This window comes from Dromaius novaehollandiae, chromosome 1 (assembly GCF_036370855.1).
Source record: "Dromaius novaehollandiae isolate bDroNov1 chromosome 1, bDroNov1.hap1, whole genome shotgun sequence".
NCBI classification, from domain to species: domain Eukaryota; kingdom Metazoa; phylum Chordata; class Aves; order Casuariiformes; family Dromaiidae; genus Dromaius; species Dromaius novaehollandiae.
This window is the reverse complement of record NC_088098.1, coordinates 102,916,083-102,940,534: the sequence shown is the minus strand read 5'-3', so window position 1 is coordinate 102,940,534 and position 24,452 is coordinate 102,916,083. Positions and strand designations below refer to the sequence as shown.

Here is a 24,452-nt window from a genome sequence, read left to right as displayed (position 1 = left end):
TAACACAAAATCAAAGCAGCCCCACTTACAGCACACAGTGCACCCTAGGCTTTGTAAAGCAAAAGGAGCAAAGATGCCAATGCACAGAGGTACACATGTCTGGGGCAAGGGAAAAAGGGTCAAGGTATCATCTCCACACAACAAAACCCTTGTGAGCACTACTGATTACAGCTGCCGCCCAGCCTTGGATACCAAGGAAGGGTGTACAGCACTGAGAAGCTGTGCTAGCCTCTGCCGTCTCATTTAGGAGCTAAAACACCACTACCCAAAGCTGTGTCAGCTCGTGGACACAGATTATGCTGGCATTAAATGAGGGAGAAGAGGCGAGCAGGAAACATGAATGACTTTTTACAACAGTTTTCATGATAACTATTTTTCATTCAAATGAACTACATACCCCTTGGTCAGTAAAAAAACTAATTTTAGCCCACACAGAAAAAGTCATGCTGATCTAACTACACTGGGTAAACTATTTCACTGCAGAATTAGAACAAAACTGGAATTGTAGGCAGCATTTAATTAGAAGTTTCCCAATTTCCCCACCATGGTGACCCTTGCAGATAGGGAATTGCATTCTTTTCTCAATCTGGGAGATAGTTATAAACTCAAATTTACCTGAAAGTTCTTCTTATATATCTAAATCAGCAATCATATGAACAAAGATATAGCATTTACTGGCTAAAAAAAAGTCCTTTTTCTTTCACAGCTCATAGCATTTCCAAAACATACTGGAGTAACATAAACTAGAATTGAAATGACTCTTTCTGCCAGCTTAGGTCTTTGGCTAGAGCAGTCATACCGACAACAGAAATCCCAGCTGTACTCAACATAGCTACCCCAGCTGGTCTTTGTCTCATCTATCTGTTAATTACTTAATTGCTGATCCATTTGGGGCAGTCTCTTACATAATCCATCTGGATTTGTGTACTGAATCTGGACCAAAATGCTTTACTTAACTGAAAGCCAGCATTCCTAAGTGATACTCACCAACCTTCACACGAATGGTGCTTTCATATACCGTTCTCCCATCTCTGTCATTCACTTCTATAGAATAAATGCCCTGGTCACTTTTCTGAATCCTGTCTAGTCTGAGACTGTAATTAGACACAATCTCAGACCTGTTAACATAGTCCTCATGGTACCAAAAATTAAAGCCACTTGTCCTAGCGACTTCTGTGTTTTCCTTTTTCCAGACTACCTGGAAGTGTCTCAACTTCATCTCTGTTAGATTCAAGAACATGGATCCACCAATAAATTCTGTGGTTTCTTTAAATGTTTCCATTTCTGAGGAGAGAAAACATATCTGCTCATTATTGGTGTATTTTACATTTCACACAGAGTGACCAGAGGAAGGAATATTCCTTGTGCTTCTTCTTAATTGGAAATGGTTTTCTTTTGTTATAGCTATTTAAATGTCAACCTGAAATCAATACAGAAAAATATTTGTTTTAAGACGGCTTTAATGTGTTGACTTGTAATGAGATAATAGCTTTTTCCATTTTAATATTACTTCCATTCCATGTGCTTAAACCACTACAGTAAGGTGGGCCCCAAGGTAGGTAACTGTAGGTTAATGGGACTCTACCCAGCCTGAAAACATTTGCTGGTGCTGTCTGCAGCAGACCTGTGTAAACTGAGGGCGGCCCCTTCACACTTTGTACCTCTGTTATAGTCTCTGCTTTTACTGCAGCTCACATGGACATACCTGAGTTAGTGGTAAAATGCCCATCTGCAAGACGTTGTTGCAGCAGCACAGTACTTAGGGTGAACTGCAAAACCTGCCAGGGAAGCTGGCAGTGCTTAGCTCACACCAAGCTCTGGGTCTGCATGGATAAAGTGTCACTAATGCACGGGAGCTAACCCTGCTCCTGAGGATAAACTGCCACATGCCAGCTTGAAATTGTATCCTACCCACACCCTCAGACCATCCGACCCTCTCCCCTCTGACAAGAGATGAGGGTAGAAAATGAAGAATGGCATTGCACATGCTGAAAAGTGCAAAGGGAACCTGAGGAGGGACACATGCAGGTTTGGAGCAAGAGCACTCCTTCACAAAACTGGACGTTGATCTGCTTGCATTTCTCTGTTCAGGGTTTGACTTTACATTTCGCCCAAGAACCAGGTCTCCTTGCAGGCCACTGCACTTCAGAGAAGGCTTGAAATCCAGCAGGGCTTCCCAAAAATGAACTTCTAAAAGACTGATTTAGCAACAGCAAGACCCACTCTCAGGCACAGGAACCCCAAGCAGCTATTCCAGACACTAACCTGCACATATTAGAGACCCTCTCCCACCCGCACGAGCTATTACATGACATAACAGTGACAAGAGTGGGTTGGAGCCACAGTTCTTGTTATAAAGCACCCAGGTTTTCTCTGCAAGTTGAGCTTGGTTCAAACATTAGGCAAACCACAGGAGTCTGAGCACTAGCTGGACCCTCTCCTGACTCTGAGTTTTACTGAGATTTCCTATACTTCTATTTTTCTCCATTCTGGCCAGGAGACCATGAGCACAAGCTGGTCCAGGGTAAAATGGACCAGTCTTAGCTCCCCATCTTGTTGGGATCCATAAGCTAACAAACCTTCTGAACACAGGCCCTGGACAAGGAAACCTGCCAGAGTAGCTAAACCTGCCAGAGTAGCTTACACCATCTAAACGTTGGTTTTAGAATTTGCTATACAAATGGGTGCATCTCCTTGCCCTGCACCCCCCAGCCAAACTACGCTTCTGGAGTCATGTCCTGTAACACAGCTACACTCAGAGAGAGGAAGGGCAGAAATGTGGGAACATTTTTCTGGATATTTTATTCCTGTACAAAATACACCATTTGGAAAAGGACCCCTCTAATCCTTTTGTCACCCAAAGACAAAATGAGCATGCAAACAGTACACAGACACCTACTGAAGATACACTATCACACATACGTACAGCATGTTCAGACTTACTGTTCAGTTCCAGGTTAATAATTTCATGATGCATGTGCACACCATCCTGATCAAATATTTCCGCCACATACTTGCCCTTGTCTCCCCATTGCATGGGGCACAAAGTCAGGCTGCCATTCAGGAATGCATGGGCTCTGTTACGGTAGCTTGCAGAGACATCTACTCTCTGCCCTCTCATCTTGGCCACTCGCTGCTCACCTTTCTTCCAGGTGACATGGATGTACCTGTCTGGCTGCAGGCAGTTCAGGTCAAAAGTAAAGCAGTCACCGACAAGTCTTCTGACAAGGTGCTCTGCTGAGAGAGGGCATGTGCATATGAATGTATATGTTTATATACGTTTGGTTTTTAAAATCTCTTACTACTTTGGAATAATCTCCACAGAGGCTTATAAATATCTAGTGGGAACCCACTTGCTGCCAGAGCTTGCTTTTAAGAGAAAGGCAGATAATGAATTAAGTCCCTGGACAGTTCCCTGAGAACCATGCAAAGGTCCATTTCCTTGTCACGCTGAGGAAGCAGTTTACTTGGATTTGATTTAGGAAGGGAAAATGCTACTAAGAGGTCACAAGATATATCAAGAGTGTATTATTAATCAGCATTAACTATGGGCATTAATTCCTAGGGATATATCTAGACTATTGTCTCTGGCATTGTCCAAAACCCAAATAGTAAGATTATCATTTTCCCTACAAAATTGGATCTTGACATTTACAACAGCTGCTATGTCAGAAGTAAGCAGAAACAAGGAATGCTTTACCTTTTGTCATGCTAAGTTGAATCTGGCACATCTGCAAGTTATAAAATTACTGTAGTCTCAAGATCTGAATGAAAATAATTCGTGTGTAAATGACTGCTTGGTTTTAACAGCTAATTGCTTCTGGGCAAAGATTTTTTTGCCCTGGCAAGCAAAGATTTTTCTTATCTATATTTAATTCTTTCACCTAAATACTCTCAAATCAATCAACATATTACTGAGACCAGAAGAAAGAAAAGTATATATCTGAAGTTTTTAGAGACAGCCTTTTCTTCAGAAAGCACATAATATTCTTTTTTGCATTCCTCAGTAAATTGTCCAATGGACAACAACATAGCTCAGTTGCCTAGCTATGACAAAATAAGATAGGACGTGTCTCAAACAGCCTAGAACACCTCACATTTGTCTGTTTTGTCTACCCATCCAAAGGACAAGTAAGGGAATAATTTCTTCTCTGGGTCCTACCTCCAGGAAACAGAGGAAGGACATTAACTAAAACACACCAAAAAATAGTCAGCACAAACAGCTGTGTCATCAGAATCTATTTTCTATTCCATGTTTTTGTGCTGCTCTGGCTTAAAACAGAGATGGCAAGTTCATGTCTCAAGCACAGAAAACAAAAATGCCTCTGACACCCAGGGCTGTCAGGAATGCAAGGCAGCCAGAGTGCGGCACTGGGTACTGGCAAAATCAAGGGAGCAACATAAGGAGGAAACTCTCTCATTCTCATTCCTCTCTACTGCTGACTGGGAAATGCAGGGACTAGAGTGAAAGGGGACCGGGAAGACATGCAGTTATTGGGAAGAGAGAGCAAGGATTTTTTGTTTGGTTGGTTGGTTTTTGTGGGCCCTCTGGCGGCCCTGCAACCAGAAGTAGAGGGTGATGTTGAGAGTAAGCGAAGTGGGAAGGCAGAATAGAGCATAACCCTACTAATCTTCCATGCCACAGTACTCGTGAGGACCTGTAACATCTCAAAGATCAGGGAGCTCAGAATAGGGGAGAGAGTCATAATCAGCCCCTTGCAGATCCCTGGATCACTACATTATCCCACTGTAGGTCAGACTGAGTCCTTGCAGCTTTCAGTAGACCCTGCTGGACTGGGTTGACCTAGCTATTTTAGCACAGATTTCAAAATAAAGATCTAATTTTTGTAGCTAGTAATTTCAAACACTGCATAAAAAGACAGCAAAACCAAGATTTAAAACAAAGTACTCTAAAATTAGCACCCAATAACCAAACGAGGAAGCTCCATAAGAGCTCAGCACTTTTAGGAGCTTAAATGGTTGGGTTTAGAAGTCTAATTGTAGCATCTTGTTTTTAAAGTTGTGGCACAAGTATAGATGCCAGTTGTGAATACAACAAATGTTTAATCAAAAATACAACATGCAAGTGTTTCTCATTGTGGTGATCACACAAACTCAAAAACACAGCAAAGACAGAAGCTGCCAACCATGAATACATAATCTATGCATAATAACACAAACAAGGGCCTGATCCAGGCAGCCCAACACACTAAGACATGAACTTTCAAGTGAGAATTTACACCTACCATGTACACGTAGCTGAAATACTTTTTGGTAAAGGAGATGCTCAGAGCTGTTGCGCACAATCGCCGTGTACCACCCCACATCCTCTTTCACTACACTGCGAATCCCTAATGCCCCATTAGGATAGACATGAATCCTTTGGCTGGACACTGCGTTGCCACGTGTCCAGTGCTTTAAGGATGTATTTCCCTTGTACCAGGTGATCCGAGAAAGCTGGTCCAACTGGGGATAGTGAAGATCAAAAATAACGGAGTCACACACTCTCTTGTCTATTGTTGTCACATCACTGTGAGCTGAAAATACAAAACACACAAAATAAGGTCATTACCAAACAGTCCGGCATAATTACGGCCATCAGATTGAGACACTGGAGGTGACATGAGATTTGTCAATGTAGCACTGGGTCTTGGGTTTCAGAGTGAAAGCTTCATCACTAAACTCTGGCTTGTCCAAGTGCCATAGTTTACGTCCAAATGGATTTGTACTGTTCTTTCTTCCTAGCAACTTTGTAAGGCTTCATTAAGCTGATCTTTAAACTCCTGTAAGACTTTTTTGATGAAATAATGCCACTAGTGGCATAATCAGATTCAGGTGGAAGAGTATCACTGACAGCTAATGATTCAAGCCATTTTTATTCTTTGTAAATAATAATAAGAAACAACTCACAACTCGCATTCAATTACTAATATCTAATAATAAGCCAACACTATCAAATTCTATTTTTTTATTAGTATTATCTTGCTACAGTGTCTCACAGTACTCCTTCAAACAATAAATCTTTAAGAGGAAGCTGTAGGCATAATTAGTTTGTTATTATTCTATTTTTAATTGCTTGGCTTTTGTTCCTATTCCATATACACTGACGTAATCTCATTAGCCGAAGTCTTTCCTTTTTCAGTGAAATCTGCTGCTTAAATGCAGCAAGCTAAAACACTCTGGGAACATAATTTCATTTCACCATAAAATACACGTGAATATTACCCTGATCTTACAACTAATAAACCCAGCAGTATAAATCTCCAAGAATACATCCACACCAAACCAGATTTTCAATTTAGAATAAAAGCATGTTGCTGTTAGAATATTATTAAGAATTAAATAAAGTTTCTTACCTTCAAGAATAACAAGTGCACACAAAGCAGCCTGCAAGGTGAAAAGAGATGGCATTTCAGAAATTATCTTTGCTTTGCTATTATATATACACTTCTTTATGGACTTTTTCCACCAGGAAACCTTTATATCTCACCAGCCTAAATCACTAGTGAATGATGTGACTTGAAGAAAGTAGGTGAGCAGAAATATTTAAAGGATGTCTTCTTTTTTTATCACTTCCTCACTGAAGCTGGGCAGAGAATTCTCAGACAGACAGAATAGATATCTTTAGAAAATACTGCGGGTTTCAACCACTGTGTCAGAGCCTTATCAGCTATGAACTTGTGGGTAAGCTTCCCTTTTTTCCACATCACAACTGCTGCTGTGAAGGCTAATACTATCAGACGACTTTGCACAATAAAAAGACATTTGGAGATAAAGTGGCTGAATTGTTATTGCGTGCAGAACATCAGAACAAAGAGAGCTGCAGGTCAGCAAATGAAGCAGAGCTGGAGATGTGCTTGTGTGTCTGCACAACTGCTTCTGTAGCCCTCTGCAAAAATACTGTAATGTTACACAAGTTCTTATTCGAGTTGACTTGATAAGGAAGGCATATAGTTTTATAATTAAAAGTTTGGGGACATCTACAACACAGAACTATATTGAAGCTATCTACACTGGTGAGACCTTCCCCAAGGAAACAAAAATTACATAAAATTGTGCAATATCATACAGCCACCCCAAATAGTAACTGTTAAAGAATAGCGAACTGAAACTGTCTAGAGGTAGCCACTTAGCACAACTTATATAAAATTTGCTTAGCATGAGTAGGTAAATTTGCTGAAGCCTTAGGCCGCACTTAGATAAAATAATGAACTTTTACTTAGTCCAGTAAGAAAAGGGCCTCAGAGCTGGTTCAAGCTAGGAAGATAAGGAAGTTACAAGCAGTCTGCATTCCTGCGTCTCACACTCCAAAAGGGAGGGTGTCTGCAGGAATGCGTCTCACACTCTGAAAGGGAGGGTGTCAAGGCTTTGAAATAAGACCAGTGCAGGGCATTAGGACCTTGAGGGACAAAGCCTTAGCTCACTGCTGGGGCAGTGTTAATTGTTATGATTTAGAATCACCTCCTCCTCAGGACCTTAAGACACAACAGTAAGATTCAACAAAAACAGAGGTACAACCGTCATTAGAGACCACAAAAAACAAAAATAAGGAGAAAAACATCTCACCTCAGAATGACGATGAGACCCAATGAGGAGCAGGAGACCCTAGACCAAAAAATTACTATTGGTCTAACTACCACGTGAGGGGTGGGAAATGTAAGTTGAAAAAACTATAATTGCCCAGGATTTGTTTATGTTAGGGTCCCTCTTAGGAGGCACCCAGCTCGAGCTGTAATTACGGCACGTGCGTGATTAAAATTTAATTTGTTTTGATTTGGCTCTGAACTTTTCTGCGGGAACCTAGGGTCGAGCCCTGTTATGGTGGCCGACAAGCCTAATTTCCATAACAGTGCCACACATCCCATTCAGCTTCCAGCTGTGCCTGAATGCATACATGACATTGTAATCAAATGATGCCACGGGAGATATGCAAAGCACTTTTTGATAGGCCAAAGAAATGTGTGTGAAGAAGCCAAACTTCTGCTAGTCTCTAGAGAAGTTTATGGTTCCAACACATCTCTGTCAGCTGAGTGCTGAGCTCAGAAAGCAAATTTATTCCTGGAGTTCATAAAATCTGATTTTCCAACCTGATAGACAGCCTGTATATTAGGGTAAAGCTTGCCTTCACAATACATGCATAGCACCAAGATTGTAACTTGTGCAGTACATTCTTGATTTAACCTATCTTTGCTGCTGCCCCCAGTTGCCCTGAAATCGTTGCCTCTACACATTACTTGGACACGAAATAAGAAAAGCTGCACATAGGACAGGGCTGCATCTGAGACCCAGGACGAAAAACAAATTGAACAAGATTTCTGGAGAGGAAAGCAGGTTGTCTCTCTCTCTCTTCCTGCTTGTCAAGCAATACCTCATGCACAAACTTAGCACGTACAGGGCTGCATAAAGGCATGCATCTGAGAGCCTTAAAATGAATGTCAACTGCCTCGCACTGACTATCCAAAATAACTGCTTGCAGTGGGTTTGCACAAATATAGAAAACGAGAGAATCTATAAGGCGATGGTTTGAAAGACCTTAGCCTGACTGAAACATGTGCTGCCACGCAAGTAATCAATGAGTCAAACACATCAGGTGTGTACACTTAGTCAGAGAGTCTCTGTAATATGTTTTGTTGGGTAGGGTCTGTGAAGGAGAAAGTAGCACTGAGGGCTGGAAAAGATATTACTAGCATTCACTTCAATGACTTATCATTGCTGCTTTCATTGGATGTGCATTTGACCATGAAATCTAGCTTTGTGGGTCATCTTTGTACTTCCTTGTTCCAGCAAACATGGAGACTGTTGAAGCCATAGCACTCTGAAGACTAACCACCTAGGAATACACATTGAAAAGAAAAAGAAAAAAACTGTAGACTAGCTTCTTTCAAGACAAAAGCACTCAAACCAATAGCGAAAGTCAACCAGAAAAAAAAGCCAGCAGATACAAAGAGTCTAAACCGTGCACACTACTGCACTAACTCACAGAGTCATATGAAAAGAACAATTCAGCAAAGCCAGATGAATAGCCAGGAGTCCGTTGACGGCATCTGGAGCCAACATCGTTCAGCTTCAAAAGATCTCCGCAGAGCGCCAACACCAGACGAGCAGCTGTCCCAATGATGGGCAGCATCTTTTGCCATAACAAAAATGCAGAGTGCACTGCCTCAGATGTGTTCACCCCAGTATCAATGGTAGACCACATCTGGACCGGTTAAATAAGCTACAAAAGCAGTGCCGGCCCTAGAGGCTTTCATTTGGCCTATTGGAGATTTACCAGGGATGGTACAGGTCCTCTTCCTTTCTCCCTGCCACACTAAAGTGGTGATGTTCTCTGTCGCATGGAAAACAGGGAGCACTTTTATTAGGCAGTCACTAATTCACTAAGCCTTTACACAGCCCAGAAGAGCAGCCAGACTGGCACTTGCTGAATAGCGGCAGTCAGCTTTTTAGTCATAATTTTATCCTGGATTCAAAGTGGAAAAATGTTGACTTGCACTATTGGTCATATTGATCTTGTTAGCATCAGTGTGCCCAGCATAATCCTCATGCTATGATTAAGGGGAGGAGGGTATATACGTAGTGCTCATGTGCATCTCTACTTGAGCTTTTTTGTTTTAAATTTTGTCCTACTTGTTTGGCCCTCAAGCAATCACTAAAACGAAAAAAAAGGCCCAGAAGAAAACAAACCAAGTGCCTCTAACCTACCTTTGATAGGTATACATACAGAATCTTTCTGTCATACTAACTTCAAGTATTCTCATAATCACTTGAACTGTTTACAAAGTCTCATCTGTTAATCATGTTTTCTCAGCATCCACAGACCACTGAAGCCCAGCTAATTTGCATATGCTATTATCTTTGGGCAGACAAGACATGCGTAGGCAATTTCAGGTACGCAGCTTCACTTACAACTTGTCAACCAATCAGTTCTGATCCAAATAAAGCCACAACGGGACCCGAGGCTGCTATCTTTTACTTTGCAGAACACAATTACCTTACAAACTATATATTTAAACCAATAACCACGTTAATATAGTTCAATTCCTGATCTACCATCACCTAAAATGAAGTAAATCAGTATCAGAGTGCCTGAGGGAGGAAATCGGAAAAGACTGCCCCCTTCAGTACACAACTATGTCATTCCCCAAATACTAGAAAGTAAAATCTAGCTTTCATTGCACACACTGGAACACTTACGTAAATTGAAAAGATTATCGAAGCAGAGTTAGTTAAAGCTATACAAACAACAAGTTGCAAGTTCTTCTCTGGTGAAATATATGCTTTTAAATATGGACAACGATAACTACTTTACTGGTCGTTCACCTTCCCAACTCTTCCACAATTGAACAAGATACTCTACTTAACCTATCCTGGTTGTTTTCCTGATGCTGTTAACTGCCTGATATCCCTTCATACACAGGACTACATCAGAAGTATCCCACTACCTCCCAGAAAATTGCTGAAAACAAAAAATGCACAGCTGGCACTTCCTCTTGCTTTACTCCTGCTGCTCAGTATGCTCTTTTTTGCATGTGTTTTGTAGAAATCTAATCAATGCCCTGACACACACCTACACTCCTGATGGAACCGAGCTCCCAATTCACTGTTTCCGACACACACATAAAGGACTGAGAGTACTGACCCCCACAAGCCATCAGACAAGTACCATTTTGAAATATAGCTGGGTATTAAAAATACACCAACAGACAATGATAAGCTTCAGTCATGCAAGACTCAAAACACTACTGCAGCGCGTACTCTCAAGCCAAACACTATAGATTATTTCCTCCATGCCACCTTAACTCAGACTTTTGTCCTCCTGAAGACTGTTGCGTCGCTAACGTAATGGAGATTATATTATACTTCTAGTAGTGTGAAATACCTAAGCAGTGTAAAGCATTAATGCAAACTGTAATGCTTTATAAGGTGCTTTCACATTTTTAGAAACACTTTCCCTTGAGCAGTTTGAGCTCTTCTTCCAGACCATTACATTTTTAGTTTAACTGAAATTGTGAAACCAGTACGCAGTGTTGGTTACAGACCCAGAAAACTCAGAGAGTGAAAATAACATCTTTATTACAATACCGCCTTGGGTCACGTGTGAGGAAGACATTTACCAGAAAAAGCCCTGCAGAACACTGATGCGAGCAGCAACGTAAATCATGCTCCTGAGATAAGCGAATCGGAGTATCGTAGCTGCAGTCGCATGAACGCAGAGCTGCCGATACCACCTCTAGACGAAGCAGCCACACCACGACTAGCGGGAGTAGGGGGACACCACGGCGGAAAGATCCCGCTATCGGCCGTCCTCAGCGGCGGGACGCTCTGCACATGCGCCAGGGGGCCTGCTCGCACGCTGATTGGCGCAGCCGCCTCCCGCGCGGCGCGGGACCCTGGGTACCGTAGTGCGGCGTGGGGCGGGAACGCCGTGTCCCGTGGCGCGCGGCCGGTCGCCATGGCCACCAGGCAGCGCGCGCGCGGTCGGCGGTTGGGCAGCAACGCGCCCCGCCCCGCCCGAGCCAGCGGGGTCTGATAAGAACAACGAGGGTGAGCCAGCCCCTTCCTTTCCCAAGGGGAGCTGGGTGCCTTTGGGGATGCTCGCTAGTGCTGCCTGCAAGCTAAGGCTGAGGGTTAGTCATAGGGAAAAAAGGCTTTCTTAGTAGTCCTGTCAGTGAAAAATATTCTTTCGCTCTTCTTTGGCTAACGGTTTTTAAGAAGAAATTCTTTGTAATGGTTCTAAAAAATCCTAAGGTATTACTAGATATTTGGGGGGCACAGGGGTCATAAATTAGTCCTTATTCTTCAATTACAGACACATCGAGGGAAAACTGTATAAGGAGTGCAGAACTTAAAACAGCCATGAAACAGGAGCTAGACAGACTTAAAGGATCAAACAAATCGTTGGACAACATTATCACTGGGAAGCATTTCCCAAAGAAGTGTCGCTGCCACCATCTCTTAAAGGGAAGTCTCCCTTCCCCATGGGAAATGGGCTGGAGAGGGAAATAAAGGGATTTAGACTGACAAGCAAGCTACTTACATTTTATCTGTCTTCTAAAGACATGACAAAATCAGCATCTGCTGAGAGACTCCTCGATGTAGTTTCCTAGTCTCTTCAGTCTTTGATGTTTCTCTGGTTCTTGGCCCTTGCTCGGTTTTGTAAGCGTTGCCAAAGCAATTAATCAAGATAATGGGTAATTACGCAAGCAGGGAGTGAGATAAAGGCAGTCACTCCTTTAACAGACCGGTCTTATTGTGTATGTGCACAGCTACATAAAATACAGCCTCTGTTAACAAGCTTTCACCAATCCATTGGCCAGCTGTCTCGGGAGTCTCAGGAGCTCAGGTATGCTCTGTCAGACTTCAGAGGCTCGTGCAGGTGTGTTCACTTGTTCTTTGTTTCAGTCTTCTTTTATAATTTTTCAAGTTATTTGATGCTGGTAATACCTCTGCCTACTGAGTGGTTGATTTTCCCCCCCCCCAGCTATTTCAGTCCTTTTGTTTATCTCTACAAGGATTTTTTCCTTATCTCTTTCTGTTCCACTTAGGGAGCCTTAAGGTCACACAAGGACAGCCCCCCTTCATTTGGGAGACGGAGTCAGTCACAGGTTAATTACACTATCTATCATTCATGCCAACTACAGACTGCTGGCCTGCAAGACCTTATCTAGGCACAGCCCTGATGATTACTTTGTTTTATATGGGAGTTGAACACCAAGTAGAATAAATCTCCACAGCTATAAGTAACTTGTCATAGTAAGTGGTGAATCAGCTACACAAGCATAGCTTTGAGTTTGTATTATCATATGCAATTTCCCAAACACACTGCAGTTAACAATTTCTTCAGAAAGGGATTGTGTATCATCTATTGTCAACAAAGTAAGATCTCAAAAATAACAGGAATGCATGGACTTGCACTCCTCTTTTTGGAAAATGTGTAATTTATCCAACAGTTTGGGTATGCTTGAATCAAACCTAGCCAGAATTTTATGGCAACAAAAGGTTGCTATTCCTGGGCAGCTCTGGTCATTTTTATATAGTAACTTTGATGGCAGTTTCAGTCCATGTCTGTTGTAGGTGTCCCTGAGTCTCCTGGCAGAAAGCTCTTTTTTTGTTGTTTTTTGCATCCATTCTTAAGAGTGCGAGCAGATTTGATTCAATGCAAGATGCTCAAAGCAGCAGCTCCTACCAAGACACAGTATGAATACCTGGAATGCTTCTGTAGCACTCTGATGTGGAACACATTGTAGTCTAAAGAACATACATCCTTGAAACACAATGAAGTTGCCCTGAACTACTGAAAAATGTAGCGTCACAGGGAGATGCTGCTAAACTATTTGAAAGTTTGCTTGCTTGTTTGTTTGTTTGTTTTTCCATGAGCAAATGGCTAGGACTGGGCAATTGTCATTTAGTGTTGATGTAACAACTGCTTCTTTACCATTCTTTCAATCAATCTGGTGAGCATGCTTCCTTTCATTTTTTTTTCCTGAAACATAATTCCCATATCAGAAATTCTTTGAAAAAAATGCCTTGATACTTCAAATCCAAACAAAGGGATGTCATTATCCACTTGCAAAGCACCGCACTAAACTTTTTGTAGTGTTAACAAGCAATCTATCTAGCCTATGGAAAACTGCACACGTCACTGTTTTAAAGCTGAAATACTTACAGTAGTGTTGCCTGTCAAATGGGCTTGAAGAAAAATAAGACGTCAAACTACTCCCATTCTTCTGTATTTCTTTTTTGGCAGCTGTGCAGAATGTCAGTGCTCTACATACGAATGATTAATATATCACTCTGCACCAAAAGCTCTTTCAGTGCAGATGGAAATGGTTGATCAATACATAAGTTTGAAGAAACAATTTTCAGTGGACGGCCACAATCTTTCAGATGTCTTGTACACCTTCATTCCTTCTGTTCAGACAGCAGTTTGGCAGAGTGAAAATTAATTACTATAAAGACTGTTGGATAGATACATCATTCCTTCAGGCACTACAATACCAAGAGAATGGTAAAACTGAAGGTTAGCTAGAGCTTACTGCAAGATGGAAAACGGTTATTCCTGTATGTAGCACATCCCTTTTTCTTTTGTAATTCTCATCAGGATTTTTTTATTGTTTTTTCTCCAAGAAACTCTATTAGACATGGAGTTTGAGTCATTTCCACTATTTAAGCATAGTTTTGTTTTTTGTGTTTTTAAGAAGAAAACCTTGTAAGAGTCAACGCAAAAAAACTTTTAAAACTGATATATCTTCAAACAGTGACGCTGCTCTGAAGTAGTAAAAATGGAGCCAAGGCTTCATGTGGTGCTGTTTCTGAACTAATACAGATGTCCTGAAATGCAAGAACTTTTTCCAACAGCATACGCATAGATTCAGGTAGCTGTATTTTAGTAGTCATCTAGTAACTGCTGGCTTACCATTTTTATCAAAGTGCCTTTGAGGCACTTTGCTTCTTTCCCTTTTTCTTGAAATATGATTATATTAATGATTTTGTGTGCTTTATTGCTTTGTGCGCTTTTAGCACAGCCAAACCCTTTTTGGAAGATTTCTCACAAAATATCAGCTTCTAGTTGCCGAGTCGTCTGCAGGATGGTACACGTATGGTAACCCATAATTGCCTACATCTTGTTCAGAGAATCACAGAAATGCTGGTTGGAAGTCAAAACTGGAGTTCAACCTCCTGCTCAAAGCAGAACTGTCACCAACACCAGGTCAGGTCAGCCATGGCTCTGTCTAACCAGGTTTTGAAAATCTCAAAGGATGGAGACCCTCTCTAGGTAGCCTGTTCCTCTGCTACACTACTGGCCTAATAAAAATTTTTTTCCTAATAGCCAACTGGAATTTCTCAAGCCACAACTTCCATCTGTTGCCTTTATCATCTGCCAAGGAGGAGAAAAGTTTGCCTCCATCATCTTTGTAACTCCCTTTCAAGCAGTTGTTCATGCATCCTCTTTGGCAGACTGAACAGCCTCCAGCTCCCTCAAATTCTCTTCATTGTTCATGTGCCCTAGGCCCCTAACCACCTCTCCAGTTTCTCCACACTGGAGGACCCGAAGGTGGACACAGTATTACAGGTGTGGCCTCACCAGCTTTGAACAGAGAAGGATGATAACCACCCTTGATCTGCCAGGCACACTTTTCCTAAGGTAGCCTAGTATGCAGGTTGCCTGATTTGCAATGAGAGCGTATTGGCTTGTATTCTGCTTGGTGTGCAGCTCCATCTCAGCGGGGCTGCTGCTCAGCCAGTCAGTTCCCAGTCTGTACTGGTGCACAGAATTATTCTGGCACAGGTGAGGAACTTTGCCATTCTTGTTAAACTATGCTAAGTCTCTGTTGGCGTTATCCTCAGGTTTCTCAGGGTCTCTTGGAACTGAACTTCTACTGTTTGAAAACGTCAAATGTCCCACCCCAATTTAGTATCACCCACAAATTTGCCAAGGATGCATTTGGTCTCACCATCCAAGTTGTTGACGAAGATACTGATCAATATTGGCCTCAGTATCTACCCCTGGCTGATTCCACTTGTTACTGGCCATGAGCTAGACAGCAAGCTAGTGATTATGACCTTTGAGCCTGGAGGACTGCTCAGTTTTCAGCCTATCCAAAAGGCTGCTTGTCCAGCCTATACTTTCACAGCTTCCAAATGAGAATGCTGTGGGAGACAGTAGGTCATCATAAGCCTTTCTAAAGGTATATTACATCCCCTGTTCTCCCTTCACCCATCTGGCCAGTCATTTCTGGATAGAAGGCAACCAGGGTGGTTAGAGAGGATTTGTATGTGGTAAATCCTTACTGAGGGTTTCCATCACCCTTTTCTCCTTTGTATATTTGGAAATAGATTAATCAGTTTTCCTTTCTTCACTGATGCTGCACAGTGGGTTGATGTCTGTTAGCCTTTCTGAGCCACAAGTCAGAGTCCACACATGTCAAAACCTTGTAACGCTCTCTTGTTCAGCATTTAAGCCATGAAAGGTACTTTAGTTTCAAGTACAAGATTACTCCCTCTTTCATTCTTTTCTATACATTTGTACTTTGATTATGTACCCTCTACATTGCTGCATCCTTGTCATGTTTCTAGCATAGCACATTTGCTTAGAAATGTGCCTGACTTTCAGAATAATAGTCACACTGTTTTAAGAATTGATGGGGCTATGTCTTCCTTTTCATTCTGTTTCAGTATTTTCAGCTTATTTTGGTGATGACCATTTCTCCATCTGTCCATAATCAGTGAATCTATAAACTGTCATTCTAAAGAATCATATCAGACAGTTGTCACTTCTGCAACAGGAAAAGCCTTCAATGCAAATTTATGCTTCAGACTCAACAAACAAAGCATGACAAAACTGAACCTTGTCCATTTCTTTTATTGTAACACCGCACAATTTGGGGCAGACAGTCACCAAGGTTTCTGACTAATTCAAATCACTTCTGTACCTTGGTACCAGTAGCCTTAAGTGCAAAGGGAATGTCGGGGGTGGTGGTGAGGGAATGGCTGGTATTTTTTCACTTTGTTAGTGGGAAAGATTTCCAGATTACTTGAAAGCCACCCCTTTCTGTGCCTGGCCAGTCCTAATCTCCTTGCCAGCCTGTTTTGTGTACCACTACTAAGCACATACTGTGTATTTGGGTGTTTTAATTCTTAAAAGGGCTGGGCAATTTTCTATAGCATCACAGTGAATGGTCACTTTGAGGAAAAAAGAGGGGGCGGGGGGCAGTGTATTTATCAGTGAGGATAAAGGAGCCAAAGTGAAAAGCAGATTTTTTTTTTTTTTTTACAACCTTTCCAACTGCAGCGTCCAGCTATCTCTGGACAGGTAACTGCTGCCTCCTAGCCTGTGGCCACAGGGTGGCTCTTTCTGTGTTCCAGCTCACTCCCCATTCCATGGTAAACACGTGGGGAAGCCCAGAGGTCACTCACCAGAGGATGCAGGAGCTACAATGCCAGGCCTTGGCTGGCACCTGCAGCTCCTGGGCCTGGTGGACTCCTTCCTTCAGGGTGGATGCCTAGAGCTGGATGCTCAGCAGCCCCAAGCCAGGGCAGTGCACCCTCACGACTTGACCAGCGCTCTCCCAAACATCCAGAGCAACTCAACCTAGTGTGCAGGCATGTACCAACCGCACTGAAAAGCAACTGGCATGGCCCTCAGGGACACCATCTTACATTTTTTAGCTCATAACTGGGTCAGTGGTATGAGAGGACCCTACAAGTGGGCCAGAACATACTTCCCCTCATTTCTGACCTCTCTGTGCTCCCATCATAGTCCCCAGATGGCCAGTCCCTGTCAAATTTGAGGTGGAGCCCTCAGGAATCTGACTTCCTACAGCATGAGGCTGAGGGACTGAATCCACCCATGCTGTGCTGGAAAGCAGCCTGCTGACACAGCTCTGGAAGATTATGCCACAGTGAGCGTGTCAAAGTGGTGCTGCTTCATTTACACCAGTATGTGGAAATGTTCCTGGGACTGCTCTGAGTGCTGACTCTTGCCAGGAATTTCCTGGGGAGAGGGCTTGTTGATACAGCCCAGATGTACACTGCTGAGACCTAAGTTAACCCTTTCCTATGTCACCTAAAGTATAGGGAGCACTTCTGTAACATGAATGAGGGAAGAACTCATTTGTTCACCTGAGCTCTCAGATTTGCTGCCTGGTTTCACGCAAACATAATGTAGCATAGTCTTCTACCGTTTTTCCTCCAGGAATGAGTTGTATGCAGAAACTAAGAAGAACAAGTACCCAGCCATAAAAAAGCTGCAGGCATTCTTTTCCCTGAGGAAACTTTCCAAATGAAGTAACAGTTCCAGAATAAAGTGACTTCCTCTCTCCTCCCCACCCTCACATGGCATCATGTCTTCACAAAGAGCTGCTGTGAAATGACTTGTGTCTAGCTTCCTACTACAGACAATACTATGTACGCTGCCTTCAGCTGCTTCAGTTCTGTCGTAAAGTTAAACTTCCCAGTTTGATGTCAAAGTACCTGACTGATCTAAGGGAAAGCATTTCTGGAAATTGCCCCTTGCTGCCTCTGCCTACGGACCATAAAACACCACTGCTGTTTTAAAACTCGGGAGAATGTGAAGGCTTCTCTCTGGCCTCTTGCCACCAGTTTGCTCAGTGCGACCCCAGAGGGGCCTTTTTAACTTTTGCTCCCTTTGCCCTGCTATAACATCAGGATAATACATAACAGGGTTATTACAACGCTTTGCAGAAATACATAATCACGGGCACTCTCCCCTGCCGCTTTTCCCTCCGACAGCGCTGTGGCAGGTACCCAATTCAAGACCTCAGAGCAACTGCAAACGAGAACGAGCCATCCCTCCTCCCCTGAAACCTTGTCGAAGAGCCGCCCTGCGGCGTGCCTCCTGGGACAGGTGCTCACCGGAGCAGTAAAACGAGAGGCCCATAGCCGTGCAGGTGGCCGCCGGTGTGCGGGGGGCGGCGGGGCTCCGGGGACGCAGCCCGGCGCGGCGCCTCCCGCCCCGCCCCGCCCCGCCCAGGAAGCGCCCTTTGCCCGCGGAGCAGGAAGCTGCCGCCGCCGCGCAGCAGGGCAGGCGCCGGGCGGGAGCGGGCGCGCTGCAGGTAGGCGCGGCGCGGCGTGGCAGGGACAGGACTCCCGCACCTGTCGGCTGGGCGGAGGGCGGCGGTGAGGGCCGCGCCGGGGGCTGCCCGCGCGGGGCTGCGCCGGCTCTCAGGGGCGGCCAGTCCGCGGCAGAGCTTTTGTCTGTCGGCGCCGTGAAAGAAGGACCCACCCGAAGGAGAACTGTAACTGCAGCTCGGAGACGGGAAGCGCTGCCCTTCCCCTAGAGAGACCGGACTCCCTTTAGTTCCCGTCCATGTCTGTTTGCATCCCTTCCCTGTAACGCCCTTCTGCCCTGTTTGCCCCTTTTCACCTACCAAAAGCATTGCTTTCCCCAGTGTCCAGCCAGTGCCTTTAATCTCTGCTGCAGGCAGGCAGCTTTGCCCCGAACCCGCTCCGTGGAAGACCCTCGCTCCCACCAGCCCCGCGGCGGCCGCCCCTCCCGCGCAGCCCCGCCGCCTGCTGCCCCCTCCCCTTCCCGCCCCCTGCGTTTCCCAGCGGGCTCCCGGCCCTCAGTAGGCAGAGAGCAGAAACGGGGGTGTCGATGTGTCTCTGCCCACCCTTTAAGAAGGGAGTAACTGCATTATAGTTCATGAACAGATCTGATGGTGCAGAGAGGTGGGCTGCCATCACGCCCAAGACAAGTCTAATATTGCTGGGCATGTCTGTGCAGCTGCATAATTAACTTTATTTTCTGTGGTAAAAATGTATTAAGATTTTGCTTTTACTACAAGCATTATCTGTCCCAGGGAACAGTTTGAGAGGAAGCTTTGAACAGCTGTGGCCTTCTTTTGAATCACAGGTTTGTGCTGTAGTGCCCAAGGTGACCGTGCAGAGACCGCTTTGCCACTCACTGCCCTGCAGGAGCAGACTGGAGGATCCCAAGGAGCATGAAAATCTGAAAATATGGAGCTCTACACTAGACTAATTTGCATAACCTCTACACCTTGGTACAAGAGGAACACAGAACTGAGTGGTCTGAAGAGAAAATAAGTAGCTGTTTGTAAGCAGCCAAGGTAAAGAAAATAAATTGTAGGACCCAGCTACAAAATCTGTATATGCTATCACAGTACTAAAATCAAGGCCCCAGAAACAGTACGGTGTATTTGCAAAGCCCCTGCTGGAGGTCCAAATTAGATACCCTTCATACCTTGCTTTAATAAAACTGTGGATGTTACATATGGTACCCTGCTCACCCACACACAGTTGCACATATTCTCCCTCTGTCCTTGGTTTCCACATTGAAGAAGAACCCAATACACTCAAGGTGACGGACATAATCCCTACAGGAACATCCCCTCTGTTGATGAGGTTTGTTTTCTCTTTTCTCAGTGACATTACTGTGATCATGGGGAAGAAAGAAACTCTTAATCCAGACTAGCCTGTTAGTAATACAAATGCTGTCTGCTTTATGCTGGACTGCCATAGCCTGTCTGCCACAGCAGCAGTATGTCGGTGGTAACCAAACCAGAAATTTTTGCAGGGTGAGGAAGGAACTATTCTACTGTGTCTGCTTGCTCAGATGTTTGCCCTGGTGGTTGTTACTGGACATTTAGTTAGATGCCAATATCAGGTAGTACCACTTCTGAATACAAGCACATGTTGAGGGATTTGCTTCTCCTAAGTTCTTGTTTGCTGACAGCTTTCACAGAGAAATCCTGCTGCTGGTGGATAGCTGCCTTGGTGAAAGGTCCGTGTGTGCTCAGGGTTCTGACTTTTCCTTCTTTAAAGCAGAGGTGGGCCATGCTGGTACATAATGCAGCATGGAAGTAGCTTGGCTGGCTTGTACTGTTGAACTGTTGAGCAGTTACCAGCAGCAAAATATGCCAGTAGTTGCAAAGTCCTTAGACCTGTAGGGCTGCAGAAAGCAATCTCCCTTTGCATATCAGCCTGAAATGATGCATCTACAGGGGTGGTCCACTTCAGCATTCAAAAATATTTAGAGTAGGCACTGAGGTCATAAATTTTTAAGGCTTCTTCTTTCTTTTCCAATATTTTTTTTTCTTTGCGGTTCTATAGTTCAAGTTTCCAGCCTCACTCGCTCACTCTCTGCGCCAACACCTTTGCCACCTAGGATCAAAGACTCCAAGACTGGTAGCTTTTTAATCACTACCATCAGAGGTGCAAAACTGCTGTGTTCATCTGAGTGCCTCCTTTATTCTGACACTGTTAGGTAATGCCTTATTATCCATTACCTTTTGTTAAATAGCTGTTGATGATGGATGAAGTGGTCCAGGACCAGGTACCCATCAGTTTACACTGTCTGTGTGCATCAGGGCCCATCTGTCCAGTCACTTGATTGCAACTGGAGCTGGAGTAGTTGACCAAAGTATAATTTTCCCTTGGCTCAGCCATAAATAAACAAAAATTGGTAGCTTGAAGCAGAGGTCATAGAGTATGTTTTTGAAGTGATGCTAACTGGCATTTGGGTAACTAAAGATAAAGGCAAAAAAAAAATATCCACAGTGCAATATGCTTTAAAAATATTCCCCTATGTGGTCTCAGCTGTAGCTGTTATTCACTTCAGACTCCAGTCCTAGATTCGTCTACTTGGTTTCCTTTCCTTGCCCTCTATAATTCTTCCTTTAAAAAAAAAGTGTGATTTTTTTTCTTATCATTGTATTTTCTCTGTTCTGCATTTTCTCTGCAGCAACTGTCAGTGCTTACCCTCCTCGTTCTACCTACTAGTGCTTGCTGTTTGACTGCTTTGGGCCTTAATATAGGAAAAATTGAAGGAAAAAATCCTTGTCTATGGTGCTAATGGAATTGTTAAGATCCCTCTGCCCAACAACTGCATTTGTGGCAGTTGTTGGAACTCAGCAGGGATGCCAAGCAGAGACTTAGTAGAGTCCTATCTGAGTAGACAGCGCTTCATATTGCCTATTTTATAGGCTTTTGCTGGTATTTGCCTCAGCCTGAGAGGGAAAGAGGAAAGAAGAGATGAGGTAGTAAGTAAGAAAATCAGGTTCTGGTGATCAAAGAGTCATTTTCCATTTAAAATAATTTCAGAAGACTAATTAGCCTTGTGGCTGCCCTATTACAGAAATGTCTCAAATTCACCTGTACACACAGATACGATTGATTTTTGATGCTTGCTTATGAGTATATCTATGATTCCTGTCAATCAGTGCTGAGTCCTGCACATGTGGTGTATGTCCTAATATATATCATTTATCTGAAGACAGACAATCTAGACTCTCCTTTAAGAAAAGAAAAAATATCTGATGTCAGATACTTCGTTAGTCCATGGGATGTTCATGAATGTTTTGTCACTAGTTAATTCCATTCTTTTATGCAACTGCTCTGCTTGTTTCCCATATTCAGCAGGGGCAGTAGATTTTAGGACATGCTATATGACAAGCTCTTGCCAAACATTCAACTAACCAAAATTTTTTGTTTGCTTTTGTGAGAAGGGTTCCTGATTGCTTAACCTGGCATAACTGTCCAGATGGACCAAGGAGAAGAACAAGATCAAGAGGCCTTGGAGGAGATGCACACAGGTGAGGAATAAGTAAGATAAGTTTATAAACATGAAGCAAGCGAAATGCTATTTGAGCTGTCCCAGTGTTATTTAAGCCACTTTCCATCAGCCTTATGTTACGACCTGCTCTTTGCCCTTCAGGGCAAGCAGGCAGCCTTTGTCAGTCCACTGTTAATGTTCCGTCTTCTCACATATACCTGAAAGAAGACAAAATGCAAAGATTTCCTGGGGGCAAGGAAATGCCTGTAGCCTTGTCCTCAGCACTGCTAATTGTGGCACATCTGCTCAGGTTTGCATGGTTAGACTGCACTCTCATAGCTATACAGACGTTCCTGCAGCTGAATTTTTGTCTGCCACCACCCTTCACTTTACTTTTTCTCATACACAGTGTAGACCAGGCTCCCTGAGAGAGCAGCTTGCCCATTCTCTGCCATGCCACTTCCCAACAATAATCACAATTAGACTTCTACATTTTTTCCAGGTGGCGAGGCAGGTCCCCTTCCAGGAGATCATGCGAGTGCAGATCAGCAGGACTTGTTGGCAGCAGGGTCCAGAGGAGGAGAGGAGGGCTCAGGGGGTAGCCATGCAAGTCAGCACAGTTCCTCAGAGGCACAGTTCGGTGGCTGTGAGAAGGAGCAAGAGGTGGCTAAGCCACCTTGCTCTGACGGCAGCCTGGTGAAAAGACAGGAAAAAGGACAAGCAACAGCCACACGGCGAGCCCCTCGTGCAGAGCGGCCCACCATCTGCTCCGAGTGTGGCAAGGGCTTCAGTCGGAGCATCCACCTCATCCAGCACCAGCGCATGCACACTGGGGAGCGCCCGTTCCTGTGCGGGGAGTGCGGCAAGGGCTTCAGCCAGAGCTCCCATCTCATCCAGCACCGGCGGGTCCACACAGGCCAAAAACCCTACACCTGTGCCGAGTGTGGAAAAAGCTTCAGCCAGAGCTCCAACCTCCTCAAGCACCAGCGCATCCACACCGGGCTCAAACCTTATGTGTGCGGCGAGTGTGGGAAAATCTTCAGTGACAGTTCCACCTGCATCAAACATCAACGCATGCACACAGGTGAGCGGCCCTACAAGTGTCCAGCCTGTGGGAAAAGCTTCAGCCAACGCTCCCACCTCCTCCAGCACCAGCGAGCACATGAGGGGGTTCGGCCCTATGCTTGTGGGCAGTGTGGCAAGCGTTTTGGGCAGAGCTCTGACCTCATCAACCACGCTCGCACCCACACTGGTGAGAAGCCTTACAAATGCAGTCAGTGCGGCCGGGGCTTCAGCGGCAACTCCAACCTCATCAAGCACACCCGCATCCACACTGGTGAGCAGCCATACCACTGCAGCCAGTGTGGGGAAAGCTTTCGTTTCCAACCCCAGCTGGTGCGCCACCAGAAGCACCATACAGAGTAGCTGGGGGAGAGGATAAAGGCTGTGTTGACTCTAGGCAGATACCTGGTGCTGGGAAGGCACACAGCTGCTCCCTGGGGCATGAACACCACATGAGGTGTGAATGTTGAGGGTGGAACTCCTCAGAGCCTTTCCCCTTCCCCTCAAGTTAAATCTGCTTGTGAGCATTGCCCAGACACTCAAGCAGGGAGGGAGGCTGCTGCAGAAGGAACTAGTGCATGTTCACTGCTGTGTGGTGGTAATTCTGAGCTGCTGTTTTGGGGTTGGAGACAAGAAAGGTGCTTATGGTACGTTCCAATACAGAAGGGAGAATACAGAAATGTTCCAAGGATCAGTGCCTTTTTCTGTTATTTTTATTGGGGAGTGATTTTTATCCCTATAAAAAACATAGCTAAAATCTATTAACTGTGTCCTGTACAAGCTGCCTTGGTTTTGCCATTGTGATAAGGCCACAGCTTGGGATAACGGCTCCCATTTAGTATCTACATCTCCCACTTGCCGGTATTGGTTTTAGGTGGTGTTAGCATCTATTTATTTTAAAACCCCACAGCAATATGTTGGGTGTCTCTATGTACGTGTTGTAGACCCACCTGACATTCTGTTGACGCCATGTCTATGGAACTGTATTTTGCTTGGTTATATGTTAGTTAAATTGATGGTTCCACAAATCCTGCTGCTGTTTAAAAACTTAGTCCTCAGCAGCAATTATGACAATTAACATCCTAATAGATATTTCTCTCAAATTCTTGTTAAGGTGCTTTTGTGGGTGGCACTTTATGAATGTTTTTATAAGGCTTTTAAAAGTATTTAGGATGACTTTTTTAATTGTGATCTTCTAATTGTCAGTTGATGAACAGAAAGAGGATGTTTGAAAAACAAGCTGTCAAACTTTGATTTTATATTAAATGTTAAACATTTTTTCTTGCATAAAACTTTTTAACTCAGACATTAGAATTTTGAGTTGTTAATGATTACAAAGAGGTGATTATGACATTGA

At 44.0% G+C, this 24,452-nt stretch overlaps 2 protein-coding genes across 9 annotated transcripts in view; one reads left to right on the top strand and one right to left on the bottom strand.

Moving 5' to 3' along the window:
- The window catches only part of LOC112979290 (uncharacterized), a 25,386-nt gene extending 6,360 nt beyond the window's left edge, over positions 1–19,026 (bottom strand). For 3 of the 8 annotated variants that reach the window (XM_064522701.1, XM_026093342.2, XM_064522716.1), the window contains exons 1-4: positions 6,357–6,523; positions 5,247–5,537; positions 2,944–3,237; positions 988–1,284 (exon numbers count right to left, since the gene is read on the bottom strand). In XM_064522701.1, coding sequence (XP_064378771.1) covers positions 988–1,284; positions 2,944–3,237; positions 5,247–5,537; positions 6,357–6,411 — 937 coding nt within the window. In that variant the 5' untranslated portion in view covers positions 6,412–6,523. Of the gene's footprint in view, positions 1–987; positions 1,285–2,943; positions 3,238–5,246; positions 5,538–6,356; positions 6,524–18,890 lie in introns of those variants that run through there. The other 5 variants (XM_064522742.1, XM_064522723.1, XM_064522707.1 and 2 more) reach the window with 5 other exon arrangements.
- Positions 18,493–24,452, top strand: LOC112979291 (zinc finger protein 239-like). The gene is made up of 4 exons (XM_026093343.2): positions 18,493–18,575; positions 19,376–19,589; positions 21,987–22,073; positions 22,536–24,452. The coding sequence occupies exons 3-4, from the start codon at positions 22,022–22,024 to the stop codon at positions 23,456–23,458; spliced, it is 975 nt and encodes a 324-aa protein (XP_025949128.2). The 5' UTR covers positions 18,493–18,575; positions 19,376–19,589; positions 21,987–22,021; the 3' UTR covers positions 23,459–24,452.

Coding starts and splice junctions, on each gene's coding strand:
- LOC112979291 (XM_026093343.2), top strand. CDS start 22,022: ATGGACCAAGGAGAAGAACAAGATCAAGAGGCCTTGGAGGAGATGCAC. Junction 22,074..22,535: donor CTTGGAGGAGATGCACACAG/GTGAGGAATAAG, acceptor CATTTTTTCCAG/GTGGCGAGGCAGGTCCCCTT.